This window comes from Erigeron canadensis, chromosome 4 (assembly GCF_010389155.1).
Source record: "Erigeron canadensis isolate Cc75 chromosome 4, C_canadensis_v1, whole genome shotgun sequence".
NCBI lineage: Eukaryota > Viridiplantae > Streptophyta > Magnoliopsida > Asterales > Asteraceae > Erigeron > Erigeron canadensis.
In genome coordinates this window covers 43064661-43092008 of record NC_057764.1, presented here as the reverse complement: position 1 = coordinate 43092008, position 27348 = coordinate 43064661, and the positions used below count along the sequence as shown (strand labels likewise).

General features: G+C 34.4%; 2 protein-coding genes across 9 annotated transcripts; both read right to left on the bottom strand.

The window, feature by feature from the left end:
- Positions 1-976: 976 nt before the first annotated feature.
- Positions 977-25354, bottom strand: LOC122595048 (nucleosome assembly protein 1;4-like). Of its 7 annotated transcripts, XM_043767327.1 has the most exons (13): positions 25198-25354; positions 13364-13439; positions 13217-13260; positions 13029-13124; positions 11951-12043; positions 10366-10447; positions 10198-10259; positions 9911-10095; positions 9484-9661; positions 9015-9058; positions 8713-8920; positions 1838-1852; positions 977-1269 (listed from the first exon to the last, which is right to left on the bottom strand). In XM_043767327.1, the coding sequence occupies exons 2-13, from the start codon at positions 13422-13424 to the stop codon at positions 1201-1203; spliced, it is 1137 nt and encodes a 378-aa protein (XP_043623262.1). In that variant the 5' UTR covers positions 13425-13439; positions 25198-25354; the 3' UTR covers positions 977-1200. The 7 variants fall into 7 exon arrangements, with proteins under 7 accessions (XP_043623262.1, XP_043623261.1, XP_043623260.1 ...); XM_043767326.1 differs by lacking the exon at positions 25198-25354 and having other exon boundaries at positions 13364-13594; XM_043767325.1 differs by lacking the exons at positions 8713-8920; positions 9015-9058; positions 9484-9661; ... (6 more) ...; positions 13364-13439; positions 25198-25354 and adding exons at positions 1971-2169; positions 2267-2310; positions 2700-2877; ... (5 more) ...; positions 5113-5156; positions 5260-5442.
- Positions 20053-25289, bottom strand: LOC122595047 (nucleosome assembly protein 1;4-like). 2 transcript variants are annotated; one of them, XM_043767323.1, is made up of 12 exons: positions 25122-25289; positions 24975-25018; positions 24785-24880; positions 23702-23794; positions 22788-22869; positions 22620-22681; positions 22333-22517; positions 21907-22084; positions 21468-21511; positions 21162-21372; positions 21035-21049; positions 20053-20703 (listed from the first exon to the last, which is right to left on the bottom strand). In XM_043767323.1, the coding sequence occupies exons 1-12, from the start codon at positions 25180-25182 to the stop codon at positions 20635-20637; spliced, it is 1140 nt and encodes a 379-aa protein (XP_043623258.1). In that variant the 5' UTR covers positions 25183-25289; the 3' UTR covers positions 20053-20634. The 2 variants fall into 2 exon arrangements, with proteins under 2 accessions (XP_043623258.1, XP_043623259.1); XM_043767324.1 differs by lacking the exon at positions 21035-21049.
- Positions 25355-27348: the final 1994 nt, after the last annotated feature.

Here is a 27348-nt window from a genome sequence, read left to right as displayed (position 1 = left end):
TGTATATTAAGTTACATTGCCCAATGATTGATAAAACAAGATTAACATGTATATTAAGATTGAACATGCTAACTACTGCTATTAATATGAGTGTAGGTGAACCCCACAAACTATCCAACAAATAGGTTTTGATTATTTATATGTAAAGACTTAAAGTTGATCATAACTTCTATAAAATAAATTTAAGTTCAAATATACAGTAAATAAAAGGCAGTTTATAAGCTGTATTGAATTTAATAGAAATAAGTAATATTAAAACTGATTTGCAAACGTAGCTGAACTTTGTTTTTGTTGACACCAAAATATGACGGTATTAGACCGGTACTAAAAATATAACATCGGCGCGCTAATAATCAGTTCCAATATCAACTCAGAACGATACTCTAATGAAAACCATCCCTGCCTCAAAGTACATGGTGGATGGCAGGCCACATGAAGATAATTATGCATCTCTGCTTCTCTTCTACTTTCGTCTGGGAAGCTCAAAACCATATACACGAATTCAATTGAATAGAAGAGGTGATAGCCACATTTCATCTTGTGATTGGATAAAAGAATTAATTCCATGGATCTTTACCTTTTAGTGGTGGACCATCGAGCATTTTAAATAACAAATCAAAGAGGCATAAACTACTTACCCAGAAATGAAAGCAACAAAAGGGTGACCCATATTCCACTTTCTAATCCATCTCCACACACTACTAAAGGTCAATCGGTCAATCCGACAAGCAATCAAGGTTTACTTCAATGGGCAAGGGTATGCCAATTTGGCTTGCTAATGGCACATGCCAATCCATGCCAAATAGCCGGCGGTATTACTACATATCTATTTTCAGTGCCAAGCAAAAATACCACCAACCCCCTTCACCTTACTTGCAGAATCATAGCATGCAAGACATCCAATATAATGGTAGACCAGTTTCTGAAACATTCCAAGCAAAATGAGACTAAACATACATACTACAAGACATGATGGTAACCTAAAAATTTAAACTTGACATTATAAATGATAATATAACTCCAACACAGATCAAACAAAAAAAATAGATGAAGATAACAATCCTAAACAATAGGCCAAAATTCTCCAACCATAACTTCCAAACCCTCAAACACGCCATTAGCACCTGCCCGATATTGGTCATTAGACCCATTTGTGGGATAGCTCAGTGGTGGTGCGCACACCATTAGCAGCATTCAAGGCTATTGCTGCTTGCATTCAGGAGGTCGCTCACCCTCTGCGGTAGTACCAGCTGATGGGTTGCTGCCCTTCTGCAGTTTACATAAAGACCAACTTGTAAATTAATCACTCTCCTGGAAATTAACTAAGCAATAGCCTAGGTGCAGTTTAGATTCATTTATACCAAAAACTGGTAAAACTTTGGGCTAGTTTGAATTTTAAAGTTGCCAAATATGAAACAAGTTTAAGAAATGAAAGGTTCTAAAAATGTCACAAGTTACAGAGTCCAAGTTGCCAAAGTATATAACGCTTAAGAACTCCTAAAATGCTAATGAAAAATCAAATAAACACATAGCGCTGTTTGGTTCACAGAATTTATGAGAATTTGGGGAAATGTAATTTGACTCTCCTTCCTTGTCATCTTAGGTTACCATAGGAAATTCCAAATTTCTTTCAACCAAATTCCTATGGGATCTTTGAACCAAACAGCCCCTTCTTGTTTGGGTTAGGGCACATAGTCGCCAATCACTTATTTTATAAACTCAAAACAATATTGACCAGTTGACCCAACCCACCTTAGTCCGACATAAGTGCAAAATTAAACATTTGCCTACCACATCCAAGCAAATAATATAGAACATAACATATTCATACTCTTACCTTCCGTGCAGATGGCTGCAACATTACATGAAACAAAATATGAAAAATATCGTATTAGTATATCAAGATACATGTTATTACACATCCTGAACCAAGTGTTGGCCCAAAGAGTAAAAAAGGCAAAAAAATTCACCTTTGCTTTTGTCTTGCTCCTGCTCTCGTCTTCATCTTCTTCATCCTCGTCATCTTCTTCGTCTTCATCGTCATCAAGTTCTTCATCGTCATCATCATCATCGTCATCGTCTTCTATGCCTTCAAACTCGTCCTCCTGGACAGCCTCGCCCGTGAACCACGAAACAGCATGTGGAATAATTTTGTCCCGTATGGTTGAACTATATAGCAAACAACATTGCAGGTTAAGGACTCGGAGACATAGCACCAGCATCTGAGTACCAATTCCTCGGTAAATAATAATATTAAATCACTCACCCAATGTCATAGTCTTGCTCCATTTGATTCTGAAGTTCTTCGGCCTGAAACCAATAGGTTTAAAATGGTGACATTTCAGCTTAAATGCAAAGATTAACTATTAAGGCACCAAATGGGAGGGTTGGGTAGCTGCTCAAAACATGTCACCGTGTGTATGGGTCATAACAGGCAGTTACGTACAAACGTGAATACTTTTGTCTTCCTAAATTGTTTATACGAAAACAAAAGCATCTTTAATATCATTAAAAGAAAATACGCTTTATATGATTTTCTAAAATAAGATTAAGAGGTTTGAACTTTGAAGTATTAAAACACATTAATAAATACAAAATGGTTATTAATGCTTGCATAACTTTATTTTGTTATACCTCTTCGACCCCACTTATTGGTAAATAGGTCGAACTTACGTATGAGAATCAAAATGGGATCTTACCTCCTCCTCATCAATATCATCCTCGTCCTCAGGCACTTGTGGAGGGCTAAAGAAGTTAAAGAAACTTTCACACTTTTCAGTCTTTGTAATTGGTTTAGCATTCTTTGATCCCTTCTTCGGTTTCTTTTTTAATATCTTCTGTGTCAAGCATTTTCCTGGTAACCATTCAATGGTTGTCCTGCAAAGTACCAAGCACCAGATCGGGTTAAAGAGAGGTATACTAAAATTGTAAATGCGGTACAATAGAATGGATTTACCCTATTGCCTTCTCTAAAATAGGCTCATCATCATCGATCATATGATATACTTTGGTTAAAACTGAGTTTGTAAAATAAGGATTGGTATCAAAAAAGAACTCCAGCTTGAAACCCTTGGGATCGTCAATCCGGCACCACTTGATATCCTTCAGATATTTTAAAGCATCTTCATCACGTTCCGATATCTGATGAAAGAGCCAAGACCAAAATAAGTGCATTCCATAAGCAAATACCACAAATTTGCAAAATCAAATAAAAACAGGGTTCTTACCTCCTCTGCCAATATTTCATGGGTCTTCATTGCAGTTAGCCAAAAGTCAGGCACACCCTTTTCTGAAAATATAACTAAAAAATAATCAAGCTGGTTCATAGACACAATAACGAAGTAAGCTGTTGGATGAATATCAAAAACTACGTGACATCATATAGGGAGTAAGTTACCATCTTTGCCATCTGTCTGGTCAGCTGCAGCTTCATCCTTTACTTCATCAACTTCAACAACACCGTTCACTATATCATACCTCTACATTTTCAAAACATAACCATTTAACATAATCTGAAGCATAACCACTAAGCATAGTGAAACCTACAGAACAAAATCCATGTCAAAGAACTGAAACTTGTGTTCCAGATTCCCAACTTCAAGTCAGGTCACAAAAAGTTGATAACAGCCAGTATACCGCATATAGGATCCTTGCATTAGATGCTGTGTACGTTCAGTATTATAAAAGACCACAATATAAAACACCGTATTCATGCCTGTCCCACATGCATCATTATAGTAGCTTTTTTTAATTACCCCCTAAATGTCAAGTCTATCCACGACAATTTCATTCAATTGACAGTGGACTTGTACCTATTTGTACCGTGAGTGTTTATTGTTCTATTTCACAACTGATCCCAATTCCTAACCACCAAAGATTACATATTTGGCATGCGATGTAAATGTAGTAACCAGATAAACGTCAATCTCATAATGAAAAAGTATGCAAGCACGGAAAAATCATATATCCACACCTTCGAATATAATGGCTCATACAATTTCTGGTATTTTAATTCCAGTGCTGCTCTCTCTTCAAAAAACTTCGCCTCAATCTCATCATGTTCCCTCTACAAATTATATATCACAAGAGGTTAGAATTAAGCGGAAGTACTGGCAAAAATCCCACCATAACGAATGCATATACACAAAAAGTAAAACTACAAGAGTGACACCAAATATATGCCCATGTAAATAAAAGGTGGGTTGTGACAAAAAAACGTAGGCACGCCCAACTGATGTTCTAATGTTTACACCACCGAAGTAACTTTGTACAGACATACAAAATTAAACCTTTGTGATATTCTTTTTTCTTACTTAAGAAAACTATATTTGGCTCTATCAGAACAAAAAAAATCAAACGAAGCGGTTATATCCAGATCAAAAATTAGCTCATAATTATGCTGACTCAAGTAGTATACATTTTTGGTGAGCTGAGTTAGGTAAGACTGGAATGCATCATGATGCGGAGATAAATATACAGGCGTACAGCACTGCAAGTGTTGCAGAATATGTACAAATATACAACCACGTAGCGTATAACATGTACAGCCAAATAATGCATATATTTTATTAACTACTGAGACTTTGCGAGTGTGTTTTGAAAGATTATCAAGTTGCGGCTTTTGCAAAATACAGATAATCAGAAAATAATGCTAGCCAAACACACCAGTTTCAAGAATTGAATAACAAACACCCATTATATAATGCGGTACAAGCTAAAAAATGCATTTATTTACTTTTCAAAATGTGTCTGCCAGCTTTTACAAAACAGAATTTCTCCGGCAGATAATCACGTTTTTCTCAATAACCTTTTCTTTTTAAATTTATTTTCGGTAACGCAAACAAAATAATCAAAAAAATCTCCCGAATCAAACACCCTATTTAATAATACACCGTAATAAACTAATTTAAAAAATTACAGACCTGAATGTCTCTTAAAACTTCAACTCTCTTCCTAACAGTTGGAGTCAAGCTCTCAAGCACATCAGAGTGCTGTCCAGCCAGATTTTGAAGTTTATCCTGTCAAACAATAATACATACACTGTATATCTACCAAATATATACAAATATATATACACACACATATATGTAATAGATAAGTGGTGAATGAAACCTTAAGGGCGTTAACCAGGCCCGCACGATCCTCCGCACTGAGAGCTGCAAAATTATTAACAGCCAGATATATAATAAATATAAAAATATATATTGGATAAATTGAAAGGAAATTGAATAAGTGGTGGTTAAGGGGAGAAGTTGGTACAAGCGGCGGCAGCGGGTAAGGAGGAAGCGAGATCAGACATATCGAGCTGCTCTTTCTTCATGGCAGTGGTTTTAATTTGAGAGTGTGTGTGGGTGTGTGGGTGTGTGTGTAAGATTCGAAACCCTAGTCAATTGAAAAACCCTAAGCAGGATGGATGTGTATATAACGGTGCCGTCTAGGAAAGTATAAAAACAAGTTTTAGGGCGGGCTCCAAATAAACAGAGGTTGTGATGTATTCAATTAATAACTATAAATTTTTCAGATAATTATACAAACAATTATATTTAATATTTATTATTATTATGTCAAATTAACAATTATTATTTTTATACAAATTAGAAATGGTATATTATTTATGGGGTTTGCTAAATACAGTTCTTAGGTTTGTGTTTAAGGTGCATAAATTATTTGTACATTTACCATGAAAATCAGGGCGGACTTTTAATATAGAATAGACAAGTTTTTTATGCACGTTAAATACAACCATTGGGGCTGTATTTAACATTTTCCATTACTTTACTTATATATAATAAAGAAAGATTGTTTTTTAAACTATTTTTAAAAACAATTATGATGTGTCATGTCTACAAATTTTTTCAAAATGTTTTTATTTTATTTATGATGTCATATTTAGTTAATAATCTTTTTAAAGATAAATAGACCATTAAATATCTTCAAAATGTTTTATTTTATTATGATGTCAACAAATTTATTTTTTTATTATAAACAAAGTAAATTATTTTTAATATAATATCATAAAAAGTTTTTTTATGTTTTATTAATGCAATAAGCACTACAAACAATACTACATTTGTTCACACTTTTAATGAGTGTGAACAAATTAAAAATTTTGACCTTTTTTGTGTGTAAAAATATATAGAAATAAAAGTGTGTATAAATTTCTTTACACAAAAAAGTGTGTAGAACTAAAAGTTCACACTTTTTAGTATGAATTTTGATAGTTATTTTCTAACACCCCATTTGTCCACGCTTTTGTAGTGAGGTACTAATATTTATAAATTATTGTGTTAATCAATTTAATATTTCCAAGCCGAGTTATAATATATCAATAACAAAAATTATATACACTTTTTAAGATTTTTTTGCTTTTAAATTTTAGTTAAAATGTCCGGATTGATTAGCTAGTTATTTATATATTTAAAGATTTAATAGTTGATAAATAAATCTATATGAGGTTAGCCTACTTAATAAAAACTATTGTTTCTTGAAATGAAGACAAGGTTCAATTCTTGACAATAGGGTGTTTTAGTATTAATTAATATGACTTAGTAAGATATACTTGCTGTTAAAAAAAATAACTAATAAATTCCAAATAAAAATAGGCCTCTAAATTTGTGAATATATTTACAAAATATAATGTTATAATGATAAATGCTTTTAAATTTTTTTCTTTGAAAATTTGTAATGTTTGCAATTTTAGGTTGGGTTTTGCTAAATAAAGTCTTAAGGACTTTCGTTAAGGTGCATTAAATAGTTGTACACTTAGAATAAAAATCAGGGGTAGGCTTTTGATATACCTTTTTATGGATGTTAAGTAAGCCCTAAGGGCTTTGTTTAACATTTTTCATTTAGGTTTATGAATTAATGTTCCTTGAAATTAAAGAATCATACTAACGTAACATGTTATATGCAAAAGTAATATCTTACTACTTGGATAGTTAGTTATTTAAATGTTTATAAATCTTGGGGTGAGATAATTTGAGACCACCTTTTATTTTAGGACCAACTGGGACCATTGATTTTTGTACACCATCATGATCTACTATGATATACAAGACTTTTTTGTAAAAACACTAAGACTTTTAAGCGACGGGTCCATAGAAAAATCATGTGTATCATGATCTACTATGATATACAAGACTTTTTTGTAAAAACACTAAGACTTTTAAGCGACGGGTCCATAGAAAAATCATGTGTAAGTTACTTACACATGATTTTTCTATGGACCCGTCGCTTAAAAGTCTTAGTGTTTTTACAAAAAAGTCTTGTATATCATAGTAGATCATGATGGTGGTGTGTAACTTACGAAAATCAATGGTCCTTTTTTAGACTTTTTTTAGTTGGTCTCAAATTATCTTTCCCCTATAAATCTTTATTATATATGCATAGGTATTTAAAAAGAAATAAATAATGCATATGTTTATGAAGATACTAGTTAAGTTAGTTATTATTACAAGTAAAATTCCTTAAGATAAATTTTCTTTAGAAAATTAAAATATCATTGATAAGGTAATTTTGATCTGATTGTAAAACAATTTTTTTATTTTATTTTTTATTTTAGCTTTTTATGAGCGAAGGGACTAAAACCAAAGGTAAATGTCAAATAAATATTATTATTATATTTATATTTTCACTTTGTCGAGCCACATAACAATTAGTTTTTCCCATACACAAAGATTACTTCAATCGGCATGGTATTCCAATTTGGTTTTGCCGATGCCACATGTAAATCCATGCCAAATTATGGTTGGGACGGGTGTTACTGCATGACAATTTTCGGTACCAAGCAAAAATGCTGACAAGTGACAACCCTTTCTCCTGACTTGTACAACCATAGCATGCAAGAGATCCGATATAATTATAACAAAAATGGTCAACCAGTTTCTGAAACATGCTTACAAACCAAGAAAAGATGGGACAAAACATACATATTATGCTCCGTTTGACAAGTCAAGATGGTAACCTAAAAATTAAAACTTGACATTTTAACAGATAATAGAACTCCAATGCACAAATAAAAAATAAAATAAAATGCAGATAAAAATCCAAAACAATTGGCCAAAATTCTCCAACCACAACTTCCAAATCCTCAAACACGCCATTGGCACCTGCCCAATGTTGGTCATTAGCCCCATTTGAGGGGAAACTCAGTGGTGGTACGCACCCCATTAGCAGCCTTCAAGACTATTGTTGCTTGCACTCAGGAGGTCGCTCACCCTCTGCTGTAGCACCAGCTGGTGGATTGCTGCCCTTCTACAGTTTACATAACAACCAACTTGTAACTTAATCTCTCCTGCAAATTAACAAAGCAGTATCTAGGTGGCAATTTAAATTCTTCCCGCCAAATTCCTTTTGAATCTTGGAACCAAACACACCCAGGTTATTTGGGTTTGGAATCATACTCGCCAAACACCTATTTTATTGATTCAAAACAATACTGACCGGTTGACCCAACCCACCTCAATTTGACACAAGTGCAAAGATTACCCATTTTATCATCTAGTTAACAAACCCACCCATTTTGCCTGCCGCATCGAAGCAAATAAAGAAGACTATAGCTGTAGATAGCATATTCATACTCTTACCTTCCGTGCAGATCGCTGCAACATTACATGAAACAAATATGAAAAATATTGTGCTAGTACATCAAGATACATGATATAACACATCTTGAAACAAGTGTTGGCTCAGAGAGTGGACAGAAAGATTCACCTTTGCTTTCGTCTTGCTCCTGCTCTCCTCTTCATCTTCATCATCCTCGTCATCTTCTTCGTCTTCATCGTCATCAAGTTCTTCATCGTCGTCGTCTTCGTCGTTATCATCATCGTCGTCTTCTATGCCTTCAAACTCGTCCTCCTGGACAGCCTCGCCCGTGAACCACGAAACAGCATGTGGAATAATTTTGTCCCGTATAGTTGAACTATATAGCAAATAACATTGCAGGTTAAGGACTCAGAAACATCACCAGCATCTGGGTACCAATTTCTCAGTAAAAATAGTATTACATCACTCACCCAATGTCATAGTCTTGCTCCATTTGATTCTGAAGTTCTTCGGCCTGAAACCAATAGGTTTATAATGGTGACATTTTAGCTTAAATGCAAAGATCAGCTATGAAGGCACCAAATGGGAGGGTTGGGTAGCTGCTCAAAACATGTTATCGTGTGTGGGTCATAACAGACAGTTATGGATAAACGTGAACATTTTTGTGTCTTTTTAATACTCGTATGTTTATACCTAAACAAAAGCACCTTTAATATCATTAAAAGAAAATACTCTTTACATTATATCAGTAATAATCTGATTTTCTAAATAAGATTAAGAGGCTTGAACTTTGAAGTATTAAAATACAGTAATGAATAATGCTACCGTCTTCATTAACTTTTTTTTGTTCTACCTCTTTCACCCCCATCAGATTAGATGATAATCCACTCATAGGTAAATAGATCAACCTTACGTATGAGAACCAAAATAAGATCTTACCATCTCCTCATCAATATCATCTTCATCCTCAGGCACTTGTGGTGGGCTAAAGAAGTTAAAGAAACTTTCACACTCTTCAGTCTTTGTGATTGGTTTAGCATTCTTTGATCCCTTCTTTGGTTTCTTTTTTAATATCTTCTGTGTCAAGCATTTTCCTGGTAACCATTCAATGGTTGTCCTGCAAAGTACAAAGCACAACATCGGGTACAGAAATTGTAAATGAGGTACAATATAATGGAGGGCTTAACATCGCTGCAGTGGACTGCAGCCATTTTTGGCTGCAGCAAGGTGAAAATCAGGGGGGATTTTTGTATATGTATAAATCAAAAGGTTTAAATTGAAAAAAAAAATTTAAAAATTTATACATGACTGTAGCCATGATAGCTGCAGTCTGCTGCATATTCTATTTCCCCTATAATGGATTTACCCTATTGCCTTCTCTAAAATAGGCTCATCATCGTCGATCATATGATATACTTTGGTTAAAACTGAGTTTGTAAAATAAGGATTGGTATCAAAAAAGAACTCCAGCTTAAAACCCTTGGGATCGTTAATCCGGCACCACTTAATATCCTTCAGATACTTTAGAGCATCTTCATCTCGTTCCGATATCTGATGAAAGAGCCAAGACCAAAACAAGTGCATTCCATAAGCAAATACCACAAAAGTGGCAAATCAAATATACAAAGTACAGGTTATTAACAGGGTTCTTACCTCCTCTGCCAATATTTCATGGGTCTTCATTGCAGTTAGCCAAAAATCAGGCACGCCCTTTTCTGAAAACATGACTAAAATAATCAAGCTGGTTCTTAGGCACAATAACAAAGCAAGCTGTTGGATGGATATCAAAAACTACATGACATCATATAGAGAGTAAGTTACCATCTTTGCCATCTGTCTGGTCAGCTGCAGCTTCATCCTTTACTTCATCAACTTCAACAACACCGTTCACTATATCATACCTCTGCATTTTCAAAACATAATCATTTAACATAAGCAGAAGTATAACCACTAAGCATAGTGCAACCTACAGAACAAAATCCATGTCATGAAACTGAAACTCTTGTTCCAGATTCCCACTTCAAGTCAGTTCACAGAAAGTCGATAACTGCTAGAGTGCTAGTAAACCCCATAAAGGATCACTGTATTAGATGTTGCCTTCGTTTGATTTTTTGGCATGCAGTTTAAAATATAAAGATGCTCTGTCCACAATATAGAACATCGTATTCACGCCTGTCGAATACCGGTGGTATTGACCGAAATTTGACCTTTCCAATTTCGGAGCTTTCGGTGGCTTTACCAGTAAGAATTTTTTTCTTTCTTTTTTGATCCTAACTTGATAAGATATTTGTTTTTTTTTTTGTTTTTTGAAGCCCATATGTAAATTAAACCCATGAATAACAAAACCCGTCCAAAATAAAACAACACAAACCTAATTTCTTCAAAACCCATTATCAGATCTAGTTCTTCAATGAAGCAGCAGCAACAACGACTTCAAGCAGCATCCGACGTCCCTTCTTATGTTATTATTATGGACGATGATTTTTTTGTTGTGGTTGTTGTTTAATTGATCAAAAGAGAACAGAACTACTGGTGTTTGGTTTCTTCACTTTTAATTATTTGCAGAGGAGTATATTTGTGTGAAAGATATGTCGGCTAGCTATAACTTATATTAAAACATGCTTACCTGGAAGTCACTATAAAGACTATGGTTTTGGTTTTATTTTATGTTAAAAGGTAACAATATTTGTTTTATAGTAGTGCATTATTAGTCATAAATAAAGTTTACAAGATGGTACAAGTCATGATTCGTAAGGATTACTGAATACTTCCCTCAAAACTCAAAAAGGTTTGTAAAAATTCTACCTGTTCTATACTAAAAAGTTATAGAATTATATATAATGTAAAAATTTATATATAAAATATTAATATTTAAAATTACCGAAATACCACCGAAAAAACCAATATCGCTCATACCGGTCCTGGACCGAAACACCGATATTCCAGTCATTAACTACTTAGGTCATAAGCAATAGCAATTTTGAATTCAAGACTTAGCGATTTTTTAAGTCATGGTTCAAATAGTGACACTTTTAAGCTCCACTTTTGATATTACTATTAAGTATATATTATTATTATTATTATTGCCTAACATTAAAATTAGGAAAACCCCACCGCAATAACCGATATCTCAATATCGGTCCTTGACCGTCGTTTGATTCTGGACCGCGATAACTACATAGGTATAAACACATTCCCCCCTAGATGTTCAGTCTATCTACGACAATGTCATTCAAGTGACAGTTAACTTGTATCTATTTGTACCGTGAGTGTTTATTTTTCCATTTCACAATAAATCCCAATACCAAAGACTACACATTTGGCATGCGATGTAAACATAGTAACCAGATAAACATCAATCTCATGATGAGAAGTATGCAAGCTGGAAAAATTCATAAATCCACACCTTTGAATACAATGGCTCATACAGTTTCTGGTATTTTAATTCCAGTGCTGCTCTCTCTTCAAAAAACTTCGCCTCTATCTCATCATGTTCACTCTACAAATATAATATCAGAAGAGGTTAGCATTAGGCTGAAGTACTAGAAAATATCCCACTATCAAGAATGAATATACAGTTATACACATAGACAAATACTACAGACTGACAAATATATGTTCGTGTACATGAACGGTGGCTTGTGGACAAAAACAGGAGCACGCTCAACTAATGTTACACCACCGAAATTACTTTGTACAGGGATACAGCATTAATTCTTTGTAATAGACTATTAACTTACTAAAGAAAACTACATTTGGCTCTATCAGATCAAAAGGATCACATGATGCGGTTCTAGCTGTATCATAAACTAGAAGCTCATGATTATGCATATTATGCTGACTCAAGTAGTTTACAGTTTTTTGCAGCTGGTTCAGGAGTGGGATGCATCTTGATGACAAAATACGTACAGGCATACAGCATTGCAAGTGACGCATAATATGTACAATCAAAATAATGCATATTATGTGCATCTAAAAGATGTATAATATGTACAGCTATCTAATGTATATATTTTATTTACTGCAAGGGTGTGATTGCGTTTTACATCAAGTTGCTGCTTTTGCAAAACACATAAAATCAGAAAATAGTTTTTGCCAAACACGTGTTTTTCTAAAAACGAAATCAGTTTCACAAATTAAATAACAAACACCCATTAAATAATGCACAATACGTCCGCGTATATTTAGGCGATGTTTGGGATTTACATTTTCGAAATGTCCCAGCCTGCAGAGTTTCTCGGTTGGGAAACGGCAGATAATCACGTATTTGTCAATGACCTTTTTTTAAAGTTAATTTACTTAACACAAACAAAATAATCAAATAATCTCCCGAATCAAATACCCCTTTGATAACAACATAGTTAAAAAAAAAAAAAAAACTGACTTATATACATGTTTATATACAAAAGAATCAGGTCTAATCAGCCATAGAGTATTGCAATTAATAATACACCGTAATAAACTAATTTTAAAAATTAACAAACCTGAATGTGTCTTAAAACCTCAACTCTCTTCCTAACAGTTGGAGTCAAGCTCTCAAGCACATCAGAGTGCTGTCCAGCCAGATTTTGAAGTTTATCCTGTCAAACAATAATACATACACTGTATATCTACCAAATATATACACATATATACACACACATATATGTAATAGATAAGTGGTGAATGAAACCTTAAGGGCGTTAACCAGGCCCGCACGATCCTCGGCGCTGAGAGCTGCATAATTATTAACAGCCAGATATATAATAAATATAAAAATATATATTGGATAAATTGAAAGGAAATTGAATAAGTGGTGGTTAAGGGGAGAAGTTGGTACCGGCGGCGGCAGCGGGTAAGGAGGAAGCGAGATCGGACATATCGAGCTGCTCTTTCTTCATAGCAGTGGTTTTAATTTGAGAGTGTGTGTGGGTGTGTGGGTGTGTGTGTAAGATTCGAAACCCTAGTCAATTGAAAAACCCTAAGCAGGATGGAAGTGTATATAACGGTGACGTCTAGGAAAGTATAAAAACAAGTTTTAGGGCGGGCTCCAAATGAACAGAGGGATGATACAACTAACTGTACCCTGAGCGGGTATAAGGGTGATCAACTGTATACAGTTTTACCTCTACTCAGAGTTGAACAGAGGTCATGATGTATTTAATTAATAACTATAAATTTTTCAGATAATTATAAATAAAATTATATTTAATATTTACTATGTCAAATTAACAGTTGTATTATTTTTATACAAATTATAAATTGCATATCGCCCAATAATAATAAACCAATTCCCTAAATTCAATTTTAAAAAAGTAATAGCCTTTGGATGAATAAGATGGTGGAATTCTAACCCTTGGATTTCTTTGCTTGCATGATATACCTTTTGTATAGTTTTCCAAATATATATGCATCCGTTTGAACATGTAGATCAAGTTGGTGTGACCAACCCGGATGGGGGTGTCAATCCAAATAGCGCTATCCAATATATTCACGTTTAAATCCATAACTAATCGTTCATGATAGTGAGGCCTTAAGTGAGCAAAGACTTAGAACAATCAATGTATACGATTTTGAGATAGCATGCATTTCATCCCAAAAATTTAACAAGAAGTTGGGACTAGGAAACTCACCTTAGGGAGTTGTGAACGTGATAAGTGTATATACGAATAATATTCCAAGCGTATGACGTTAACTTAAATACACAAAAATAAATATTTGTTTTTAATAATGTGTATTAATAAGGTTTATTACTTTAAAAGCTTTTAATCAGTTGAATAAAATGTTGTAACAGATTATGTATTTTATGAGTTCTATCGGTTTGAATTAGTGTACTTTGATAATAAAATATTTTTGTTTTAATCATCTCCTAACAATTTGTAAGTAGTTTAAAAGTTCTTGTAGATGAGTGTGGAGTTTTAAAAAGCTTGACAACTTGAGTCTCATATATATTATTTTTGTAAGTGGTGACCTTGAGTATTTTATTACGTAAAGGATATGTTTATGTACTTTTTCTTAGTCTTAAAGAAACACACTGATTTCTCCATTGTATAGTTTTTAGATTTAAGTTATAGTTTTATATCAAGACTTTTCGTCCAATTCGTCCAACTATTTGTCAGTAAGGTGTTCTGATAAATGAAACACCACTTTTACCTTCATCCCTTTATAATAAATACAAATAAACTGCATGATAATATTCTAGTGGTTTCATATTCTTCATGACCCATCAACTAAACAAAAACCTCCTAATAGTATTTTGCTTCCAAAAAGGGATGTGAAGTATCTTGATTAAAATATGTCACCACTTTGAAAAACATGTAGCCTATAAAATTCATGAATAAGCAGTATTTTAATTGCTACTTTTTGATGTGTGAAAATCTAGTTAAATTAAATTTTTTAAAAAATACTCTGAATCGAATACCACACATAATCGGGCAGTGGACCCGTTCGTATGCAATATAGATTAAAGCAAGTAAAGGTTCGTTCCATGGAGACTACAAAGAGCTAGCGAGTTTTAAGTAGTTAAAAAGATTTTGGTTTTTTAAAGACACCACGTCATCTTGGTTTTTATATTAAAACGTTAGTTGATTGAAAGAGTTAGAAATTCCAAAGAATTTATCGAAAAGATAATTGTTGTATATCAAATAGAATTAAAAGATCATCCACTTCGACTCCCTGACACACATTATTTAGGTTGCACTTCAATGAAGAACCAATTCGAATATGTTGATTAATAACCGAGAACTAAACAAAGACTCACCCCGTACCCGTCAAGTTCGTTACTTTATTCAATTCCCTTAATTAACTAGATCCACTACTAAGACCGGTACCCCAAGACGCATTTCATAACTTTCCTAGTCAACTAATTGTTTTGGTTATTTAGATAACAATTGTGTCTCTTGATTGTACCCAACCATTAACCTGTTAACTCTTATTAACTATTAATAACTTTCTACCGTACCCGTCATAGAAACAATCGCTTCTAACCAAGCAATCAAAATAACTTTTACACAGCCTAGTTACCACTAAGATCATGCAAAAACTATCCGCAATTAAGAGTTAAATAACAAATAATTAATAAGCTAAGATTACGACACAACGTTAAATTAAATCAACTTAAATTCAAAAGATTATGCAACCAGTATTCAATGTATCACTTCATCTCAGTGGATGACGAATTATTTAGCTACTCATAATCATAAACAAAGCACAAAGAGTAAAAGTATAAGAGAAAATATTGTAACAATGTGTAGAAAACAAGTGAACGTTAAGAAAATCGATAACCGAATGCCTTAAAGCTCACGAACAACCCTTGGACCTTGATGGACGAAAAAGCTGCTGAGAATTGTCCCAAAGAACCCTAAAATCGACTAGAGGTGATTGTATATCGAATGGGAGGGTTTTGGTCTTGTATTTATAGAGTTTTCAAAAAGTCTTCACAAACCGACCTATAGGTGCGACGCACCTAGCCTTGTTTCCAAAAATCCTTCTGCCCGATATGCGACGCACCACAGGGTTGGTGCGCCACACCTCCCTGCTTTCTCACATCTTCCAACTTTCTGAGAAGAAAATGTTCCGCACCAATCTTCCAGGTGCGACGCACCTGCTCTGTTTTCAGCCAAAACTTGTAGTTTTCATTCCGTCTTCACTCGTATGCGTCCATGAACCAACCTAAAGCATCTTCTAGTCACCCGAAAGCTATTTCTAACCATTTCACCTGTTCTAAGCCTGCAACCACTAACAATACCATCAAAGCATCGAATATACGTGTAATTTGCTCATAATTAAGCTTAAAACGACTTAGAAACGATATGGAAATGTATATATAAATGGACATATCAGTTTTCATCCTTTACATCTAGTATAAAATATATGGATTATTGATTGGTCCCCACAACCCCCCATCACTAACAAATGTAAGGGGGATGGGAGTCGTTACTAATTCATTAACCTTCCTCAAATTTCTACATCACCGTCTTCCAATAAAAATCTTCTATCTTAAACTTCTCCAATTCACCCCAAATCACCCCAAAATGGTGGTGCTACTCACCCCAACCCCAATTTCTACATCATCTTTTTTATTTCTATTTATTTATACTCTACAAAATCACAAACTATATAAAATTTAATAAATAACATTTTGTTATATTAAAAAAAGACATACATCATACTTAAAAAATCCTAACTTAAAATACTATAGAAGTCTTAAAAGTTATATACCATCTTCAAATATTATGATATTTTAATGGGTTTAAATTGAATATTCTTACCTAATTATAAAAAAAAAATAAAAAAAACCATCTTCTTCTTCATATGTTCGACGGCAACAACAACCACTCGTCCACGTGTCACACAACCACTCGCCCCTCTTTCCTGCGCGTTGGCCCATCTGCAATATCTCTCTTTCTCTATCCTCGGTGTAGTAAGCCCAAAATCCTCCCTCTTTTCCCCACCCCGAGCCACCGATGGCGGTGTACCCACACCGGGTCGAGATTCTCCAAGGTGTTCACCGCAACCACTCCCACCCCTCTAAGAAAGTGATCTTAAGAAAAACAAAATGATTAGATTCCAAGTTTGTCTATATATAAAGTCATGTAGCATGCATATGTTATAGTTCATGTATATTGGTCCCCATCACTTCCCCATGGCTACGTGGGTTTCTATCAACTCAAAAAGACGTCCATCAATTTTTACTTCCACCATTCTTTCATTTCATCAATAATATGGAGAAAATGATGTAAACAACTCTAAAAGTTTTTTCAGTGACCATGAAATGAAGATCTTTTTTATTCTTTGAAGTCATTTTTAGGATGGTGGAACATGATGATAAGAAAATGATTATACTAGATGACATGGATACATTCTCACACCCTTATAGATTTTAAGTGTTCAAGACAAAGAACTTATGATTTAGAAACTTAATGATATATAATAATATAAGAATAAGAAGATATATTTTTAATGGGTCTTGTATTACAGCTAAAATAATCAAGTAAAAGAGATAACCTAAAGCTTGAAGATGAAGTAGAAAGCTATAAGAGTGTGATGGAGGAGCGGTGGTGAACGGATGGTACTGCAACGGTGGTCCGGTGGCGGCTGCCGGCGGTGGTTGCTTGTTGGCCGGAACTTTGATAGAGAGAGAGCAATGATTGATGCAGATATTTTGTTTCCTTTATTCTTTTCTATATTCGTATATGTATGAAAATGAAAGTTGGGGACCATTTGTATTTAGGGATAAAGGCATGAGAGTGTAACGAACTATGACTAAAAGGCTATGTAATGTACCCATCTACTCGACTTGCTATCTAGTGTAACCAACTTTATTTTTTGGGTTATGCAATGTAAACAACCGGTTAACAAACAAGTTACAGGTTACCATTTTCAGTTTTATTCCTTTTTTATTAAAAAAAATTTCACCTTTGTTTCTAGATTCCAGCCGTAATCATCAACATGAACATCAAACAACAAACAAGTCATCGTTGATCACCATTTTTTCCGGCGAATCACCATTTTTTCCAGCAAACTTTATTTTCAACATGTTTTGGCTTGGTTTTGTGTGGGATCAATTTTTGAGTCGATTGCTGGTAGTTTCAAGTCTTAATTCGAAGAAACAACAAAGTTATCGCGATTTTTAATTTTTCCGACGAATCGCCATTTTTTTTAGCGAACTTTGTTTTCAACATCTTTTGGCTTGGGTTTCTGCGGGATCAATTTTTGAGTCAATTGGTGGTAGTTTCAAGTCTTAATTCGAAAAAACAACAAAGTTATCGCGATTTTAATTGCGGGATCAATTTTTGAGTCGATTGGTGGTAGTTTCAAGTCTTAATTCGAAGAAACAACAAAGTTACCGCGATTTTAATTTTTTCGGCGATTTTAGTGAGGATGATGATGATGATACAGATACATTACATATAACCTGATAGAAACCTTTTGTAGCCAATTGCTATTATTTAACTCAAAAAACAAAGTTGGTTACACTAGATAGCAAGTCGAGTAGATAGGTACATTACATAACCTTTTGGTTATAGTTGGTTACACTCCCATACCTTTAACCCTTGTATTTATATACACATATGGGTGTGGGTTTAGTTAGTTCTCTGTAACTTTATTTATAGTTATAGTGTAACTTGTTAGTCTTGTTTAGTTACTTCAATAATTATACATTTGTTAACCACAATAATAACCACTCTAGTATTAAGTCAAACTGGGTTAAAAGCGGTAGATAGCCTGGTGACTTGTATTGTGTTGGGATTATTATATGAAAGGTATATGTAATTTCCTTTTTAGTTCTTACCGAAACCACCTATCTAAGTTATCATCAAATCACTTTTAAAACACATTGGTTAGAATAAGTTATATGTTTAAAATTTTTGACCAAAATAATTAAATTGATTATTGTTGCTATCTTTATCTTGTAATATTAATATATTACATACAAATATAATGGCATAGTTGGTATAGATACATATCAAATGATAATATACGCCAGACACATAATTTGTCGCGAGTAACAGTCCAATAGGTATAATATATGAAAATAATTTTTACTTCCTAGATCGTAAGTATAATAGTATAAGTTTTAGTCGACCTGAAATTTGATGGGTGTCACATCCATCAGAACATCACTATCCCCTTTTCAACAGAAAAGATCAATCACTATCTTTTTCATATTTCAACTTTTTCCACCCGTTCATATATACTGTACGAAACAAGAACAAATCAAAACTATGAATTTATGTTAATCGCAAGTAATTTCAATCATAATAAACTATTCTATTTGAAACCCACATAGCAAAAACCTAATTATATTCCTTCATTTTCCTAGCTGTCGTTTATAGTATACGGGTGATGGTTGAAGTATTCTAATCGTCGGCGGTTGAGGGGGTTGTTGGCGGTGGCTAATCGAAGGGGTTGTTTAATCACGGTGGCGTTGGCTGTGTTCTAATCTTCTAATGCGCGGTGGTCGGCAGTTATCCAATCGCCGGCGGTGGCTACTATGGCGGCAAAAAGGTAGTAGGTCAGTGGGTTGGGTGGTTGTTGGGGGTGGTTGGTGACAGCATTGTGTTGAAATATACTGCAGAAACACAAAAGAGGTTTGTATATTTTTGTTGGGCTTTGCGTCATATTGTTTGAATTCCAATAGAATTGGAAACTTTCCATGGATTTTATGAAAGAATTGTGAATTCTGTGTATTAAGGAATTTGAAGGAAAATTTTCAATTTCAATTCCATTGTTTTTCCAACCAAACAAGGAAAAAAATGGAATTCCAATTCCGTTGAATTCCAAGCAATTCCGTGAACCAAACACCCCTTTAGTTTTTCCATACACAATTCAATCAGCATGGTATTCCAATTTGGCTTTGCCGATGCCACATGTAAATTCATGCCAAATTATGGTAGGGACGGTGTTACTGCATGACAATTTTCGGTACCAAGCAAAAATGCTGACAAGTGACAACCCCTTCACCTGACTTGTACAACCATAGCATGCAAGAGATCCGATATAATTATAACAAAAATGGTCAACCAGTTTCTGAAACATGCTTACATACCAAGAAAAATGGGACAGAACATACATATTCTCCTTTTGACAAGTCAAGATGGTAACCTAAAAATTAAAACTTGACATTTTAACAGATAATAGAACTCCAATGCACAAATAAAAAAAAAGGATTAGTACTTAAAATGTAAGCAACTTTACACGAATTGTTATAGTGTGTATCGAACTTTAATCTTATGCATTGTATGTAATAAACTTTCAAATCTTGTGCATTGCATGTATTCGACCAATAAAAAACGACCAAGTGACAGCTTAGGTGATTGCCACATATACCCGGATACATACAATGCACAGAATATGAAAGTTCATTACATACAATGCATGAGATTAAAGTTCGAAACACACTATAACAATTCGTGTAAAGTTATTTACTTTTTGAAGTACTAATCCCAAAAAAAAAATGCAGATAACAATCCAAAACAATTGGCCAAAATTCTCCAACCACAACGTCCAAACCCTCAAACACGCCATTGGCACCTGCCCAATGTTGGTCATTAGCCCCATTTGAGGGGAAACTCAGTGGTGGTACCACCCCATTAGCAGCCTTCAAGACTATTGTTGCTTGCATTCAGGAGGTTGCTCACCCTCTGCTGTAGCACCAGCTGGTGGATTGCTGCCCTTCTACAGTTTACATAACAACCAACTTGTAAATTAATCTCTCCTGCAAATTAACAAAGCAGTATCTAGGTGGCAGTTTAAATTCTTCCTGCCAAATTCCTTTGAATCTTGGAACCAAACACACCCATGTTATTTGGGTTTGGAATCATACTCGCCAAACACCTATTTTATTGATTCAAAACAATACTGACCGGTTGACCCAACCCACCTCAATTTGACACAAGTGCAAAGATTACCCATTTTATCATCTAGTTAACAAACCCACCCATTTTGCCTGCCGCATCGAAGCAAATAAAGAAGGCTATAGCTGTAGATAGCATATTCATACTCTTACCTTCCGTGCAGATGGCTGAAACATTACATGAAACAAATATGAAAAATATTGTGTCAGTACATCAAGATACATGATATAACACATCTTGAAACAAGTGTTGGCTCAGAGAGTGGACAGAAAGATTCACCTTTGCTTTCGTCTTGCTCCTGCTCTCCTCTTCATCTTCATCATCCTCGTCATCTTCTTCGTCTTCATCGTCATCAAGTTCTTCATCGTCGTCGTCGTCTTCGTCATCATCATCATCGTCGTCTTCTATGCCTTCAAACTCGTCCTCCTGGACAGCCTCGCCCGTGAACCACGAAACAGCATGTGGAATAATTTTGTCCCGTATAGTTGAACTATATAGCAAATAACATTGCAGGTTAAGGACTCAGACCACATCACCAGCATCTGGGTACCAATTTCTCAGTAAAAATAGTATTACATCACTCACCCAATGTCATAGTCTTGCTCCATTTGATTCTGAAGTTCTTCGGCCTGAAACCAATAGGTTTATAATGGTGACATTTTAGCTTTAAATGCAAAGATCAACTATAAAGGCACCAAATGGGAGGGTTGGGTAGCTGCTTAAAACATGTCACCGTGTGTGGGATTTTTTTGTCTTTTTAATACTCGTATGTTTATACCTAAACAAAAGCACCTTTAATATCATTAAAAGAACATACTCTTTATATTATATCAGTAATAATCTGATTTTCTAAATAAGATTAAGAGGTTTGAACTTTGAAGTATTAAAACACATTAAAGAATAATGCTACCTTCTTCGTTAACTTTATTTTGTTCTACCTCTTTCACCCCCATCAGATTATATGATAATCCACTCATAGGTAAATAGATCAAACTTACGCATGAGAACCAAAATAAGATCTTACCATCTCCTCATCAATATCATCTTCATCCTCAGGCACTTGTGGAGGGCTAAAGAAGTTAAAGAAACTTTCACACTCTTCAGTCTTTGTGATTGGTTTAGCATTTTTTGATCCCTTCTTCGGTTTCTTTTTTAATATCTTCTGTGTCAAGCATTTTCCTGGTAACCATTCAATGGTTGTCCTGCAAAGTACAAAGCACAACATCGGGTACAGAAATTGTAAATGAGGTACAATATAATGGAGGGCTTAACATCGCTGCAGCGGACTGCAGCCATTTTTGGCTGCAGCAAGGTGAAAATCAGGGGAGATTTTGTATATGTATAAATCAAAAGGTTTATATTGAAAAAAAAAACTTAAAAATTTGTACATGACTGTAGCCATGATAGCTGCAGTCCGCTGCATATTCTATTTCCCCTATAATGGATTTACCCTATTGCCTTCTCTAAAATAGGCTCATCATCGTCGATCATATGATATACTTTGGTTAAAACAGAGTTTGTAAAATAAGAATTGGTATCAAAAAAGAACTCCAGCTTAAAACCCTTGGGATCGTTAATCCGGCACCACTTGATATCCTTCAGATACTTTAGAGCATCTTCATCTCGTTCCGATATCTGATGAAAGAGCCAAGACCAAAATCAGTGCATTCCATAAGCAAATACCACAAAAGTGGCAAATCAAATATAAAAAGTACAGGTTATTAACAGGGTTCTTACCTCCTCTGCCAATACTTCATGGGTCTTCATTGCAGTTAGCCAAAAATCAGGCACGCCCTTTTCTGAAAATATGACTAAAATAATCAAGCTGGTTCTTAGGCACAATAACAAAGCAAGCTGTTGGATGGATATCAAAAACTACATGACATCATATAGAGAGTAAGTTACCATCTTTGCCATCTGTCTGGTCAGCTGCAGCTTCATCCTTTACTTCATCAACTTCAACAACACCATTCACTATATCATACCTCTGCATTTTCAAAACATAATCATTTAACATAACCAGAAGTAAAACCACTAAGCATAGTGCAACCTACAGAACAAAATCCATGTCATGAAACTGAAACTCTTGTTCCAGATTCCCACTTCAAATCAGTTCACAGAAAGTCGATAACTTATAGAGTGCTAGTAAACCCCATAAAGGATCACTGTATTAGATGTTGCCTTCGTTTGATTTTTTTGGCCAGCAGTTTAAAATATAAAGATGCTCTGTCCACAATATAGAACATCGTATTCACGCTTGTCCCATATTTATGGATGCCACAAGCATCATTATAGTAAACGTTTAGGGGTGTTTCTTTTTTTTTTTTTTGGGGGGGGGGGCCCTTAAACACAACATAATTAACATTATTTTCGGGTTATAAGCAATAGCAATTTTGAATTCAAGACTTAGCAATTTTTTAAGTCATGTTTCAAATAGTGACACTTTTAAGCTCCACTTTTGATATTACTATTAAGTATATATTATTATTATTATTATTGCCTAACATTAAAATTAGGAAAACCCCACCGCAATAACCGATATCTCAATATCGGTCCTTGACCGTCGTTTGATTCTGGACCGCGATAACTACATAGGTATAAACACATTCCCCCCTAGATGTTCAGTCTATCTACGTCAATGTCATTCAAGTGACAGTTAACTTGTATCTATTTGTATCGTGAGTGTTTATTTTTCCATTTCACAATAAATCCCAATACCAAAGACTACACATTTGGCATGCGATGTAAACATAGTAACCAGATAAACATCAATCTCATGATGAGAAGTATGCAAGCTGGAAAAATTCATAAATCCACACCTTTGAATACAATGGCTCATACAGTTTCTGGTATTTTAATTCCAGTGCTGCTCTCTCTTCAAAAAACTTCGCCTCTATCTCATCATGTTCACTCTACAAATATAATATCAGAAGAGGTTAGCATTAGGCTGAAGTACTAGAAAATATCCCACTATCAAGAATGAATATACAGTTATACACATAGACAAATACTACAGACTGACAAATATATGTTCGTGTACATGAACGGTGGCTTGTGGACAAAAAACAGGAGCACGCTCAACTAATGTTACACCACCGAAATTACTTTGTACAGGGATACAGCATTAATTCTTTGTAATAGACTATTAACTTACTAAAGAAAACTACATTTGGCTCTATCAGATCAAAAGGATCACATGATGCGGTTCTAGCTGTATCATAAACTAGAAGCTCATGATTATGCATATTATGCTGACTCAAGTAGTTTACAGTTTTTTGCAGCTGGTTCAGGAGTGGGATGCATCTTGATGACAAAATACGTACAGGCATACAGCATTGCAAGTGACGCATAATATGTACAATCAAAATAATGCATATTATGTGCATCTAAAAGATGTATAATATGTACAGCTATCTAATGTATATAATTTTATTTACTGCAAGGGTGTGATTGCGTTTTACATCAAGTTGCTGCTTTTGCAAAACACATAAAATCAGAAAATAGTTTTTGCCAAACACGTGTTTTTCTAAAAACGAAATCAGTTTCACAAATTAAATAACAAACACCCATTAAATAATGCACAATACGTCCGCGTATATTTAGGCGATGTTTGGGATTTACATTTTCGAAATGTCCCAGCCTGCAGAGTTTCTCGGTTGGGAAAACGGCAGATAATCACGTATTTGTCAATGACCTTTTTTTTAAAGTTAATTTACTTAACACAAACAAAATAATCAAATAATCTCCCGAATCAAATACCCTATTTGATAACAACATAGTTAAAAAAAAAAAAAAAACTGACTTATATACATGTTTATATACAAAAGAATCAGGTCTAATCAGCCATAGAGTATTGCAATTAATAATACACCGTAATAAACTAATTTTAAAAATTAACAAACCTGAATGTGTCTTAAAACCTCAACTCTCTTCCTAACAGTTGGAGTCAAGCTCTCAAGCACATCAGAGTGCTGTCCAGCCAGATTTTGAAGTTTATCCTGTCAAACAATAATACATACACTGTATATCTACCAAATATATACACATATATATACACACACATATATGTAATAGATAAGTGGTGAATGAAACCTTAAGGGCGTTAACCAGGCCCGCACGATCCTCGGCGCTGAGAGCTGCATAATTATTAACAGCCAGATATATAATAAATATAAAAATATATATTGGATAAATTGAAAGGAAATTGAATAAGTGGTGGTTAAGGGGAGAAGTTGGTACCGGCGGCGGCAGCGGGTAAGGAGGAAGCGAGATCGGACATATCGAGCTGCTCTTTCTTCATAGCAGTGGTTTTAATTTGAGAGTGTGTGGGGTAAGATTTGAAACCTAGCGAATTGAAAAACCCTAGGATGGATGTGTATTATAGGTTCTTCATTGCACAGGATGGAAAAGTGATAAAGGGTTTTGGTTTTGAGGATGAGCTGTATAAGATGTGAATAAGGCCCACGTTTCTAATATACACACTACTTTTTACACCTTGCCAATGTAATATTAAACTTACGTTGTAATGTTTCTCGTTGCTTAAATTCGCGGTTTATATATATTATCTTATAATAATTATCACTTTTTCTCTTATAAAAGTGTTAGATGCAAAATTATCACTTTACCTTGATTAATTAATTTACATCATCAATTCTTTATCTTTTAAAATATCTCTATTACCCCTTTACATCAATTACATTAAATCAACTACTTACACCCACCACCAACAGTTCTTCGCCACCACGACCGCCGTCACCACCACCAGTCGTCGTCAACACCAAACAGCCGCCGCATCGTGCGGGTACAATGCTAGTACAATTTAATGGACTTGGATGAAATTACATTTGAATTCCATTTTGGTTGTTCAAAAATCAAAATATATTGTTGGAATAAAATCTTGATCCCTTTAAAATGGGAAAAAAGTAATTTTATACTTGAAACTTCAAAAAATCAAAAACATTATGTTAAATTTTAATTTATTTAATAGTTTTGATTGCTTTCAAAAATAATGTATGAACCAAACACACGGTGAAAGGTGTAGTTGGTTGTGTCTTGTGATTCTTCAATCATCAAGTATCAGCACCCTAGTTTCTCCACCCCCAAGTAGCAGCACGCGGTTTCGGCCCCCGCAATCAACTAGATGATGCCGATGAAAATGAACGTTGGAGATTGGGGTTATGGGTATGCATGCATGTGACCATTTTTTAAAAAATCGAAGAAGGACGTTCTCATTTTTTATTTTTTAAAAAATACTACTTTCATCAATAAATATCACATCTCGCTTATTAATTTTACACACGATTGGAATACCTCGATAATTAAACTACCCCACATTTACACAATAATCGTAACAAACAAACAATCAAATGGCCACATCTTCATCATAAATTGAGTATATGACAATCGACAAAGTGAATGTTACAATTCATCGAGATATTAAAGATGACAAAAAGTTTTGTGGGGGGGGGGGGATCAAATTCTCTAATTGAAATACTTTATGGTACCTGTTTTCAAGAAAAGGTCATGAAGACATACTTAATCATTTTTGTGATGGTGTTTGCACGTTCAGAAACCAGATGATTTATGCTTAACAATGGGAACAAAACATCGACAGGGTTTACAAAAGACAACAATGTTGTGGTGTAAGATTGCAAAGCCATAACTTGTGACAACAATGAAGACTCGATGTATGAGTCACAGAAGTCGGTTGATTAGGTGAATGATACATTGCACAAGGACCAGTTCACTTAACTATCACAATGTAGCGTTTGTAATATTTATTATGAATTAGTGTATATAATACTAATCTAATGTTAATAAAAAAAAATCTAGGCCAAATTTATAACCACCTTATACATTTTGGCTAGTTTTGGTTTCTTCAAAGTTTCAAGCATGACGAGTTGTAAGTGGGTGTGGTATTACCAAATTTTGGTTTATTTGGCAACCACGCCCCCGACATTTAGTGTGAAGAATTGGTTGGTTCTTTTTAATTGGTAAGATGCGGTTCTTTATGGCTTTTCACCCTTTTGCTTTTGGTTCTTTTTGGCTTTTCATCCTTTTGCTTTTGGTTCTTTTTTGTTTGTAGTAACAATCATTCTAATATGCTCCATATAGTTGATGCTTATGGTCGTTAGCCCTTTACTTTTGCTTTTGGTTTCTTTGCTCTCACCGTCTCTTACTTGTTGGTTTGTTTTGGTCAAGCTGGGTGTTACCATTTGATTGGTAGTTTTCGAATCCGAAAAGTGGTTCTTTGGCAACCACACCCTTCATTCTTAGGTATAGTCTTCAACTTATATTGCGGACATGAAAATTTTGTTGGGAAGGTAACATACATAATCACTTCTTTTTAAAAGATTAAAATATATATTAATTATGTTGGGAGGACCAAAATAACCAACAAACTTGCCATATGACATCCGGTTTTTCAACCCACACTTCTCCATAACATGCCTTACCCATACGACCA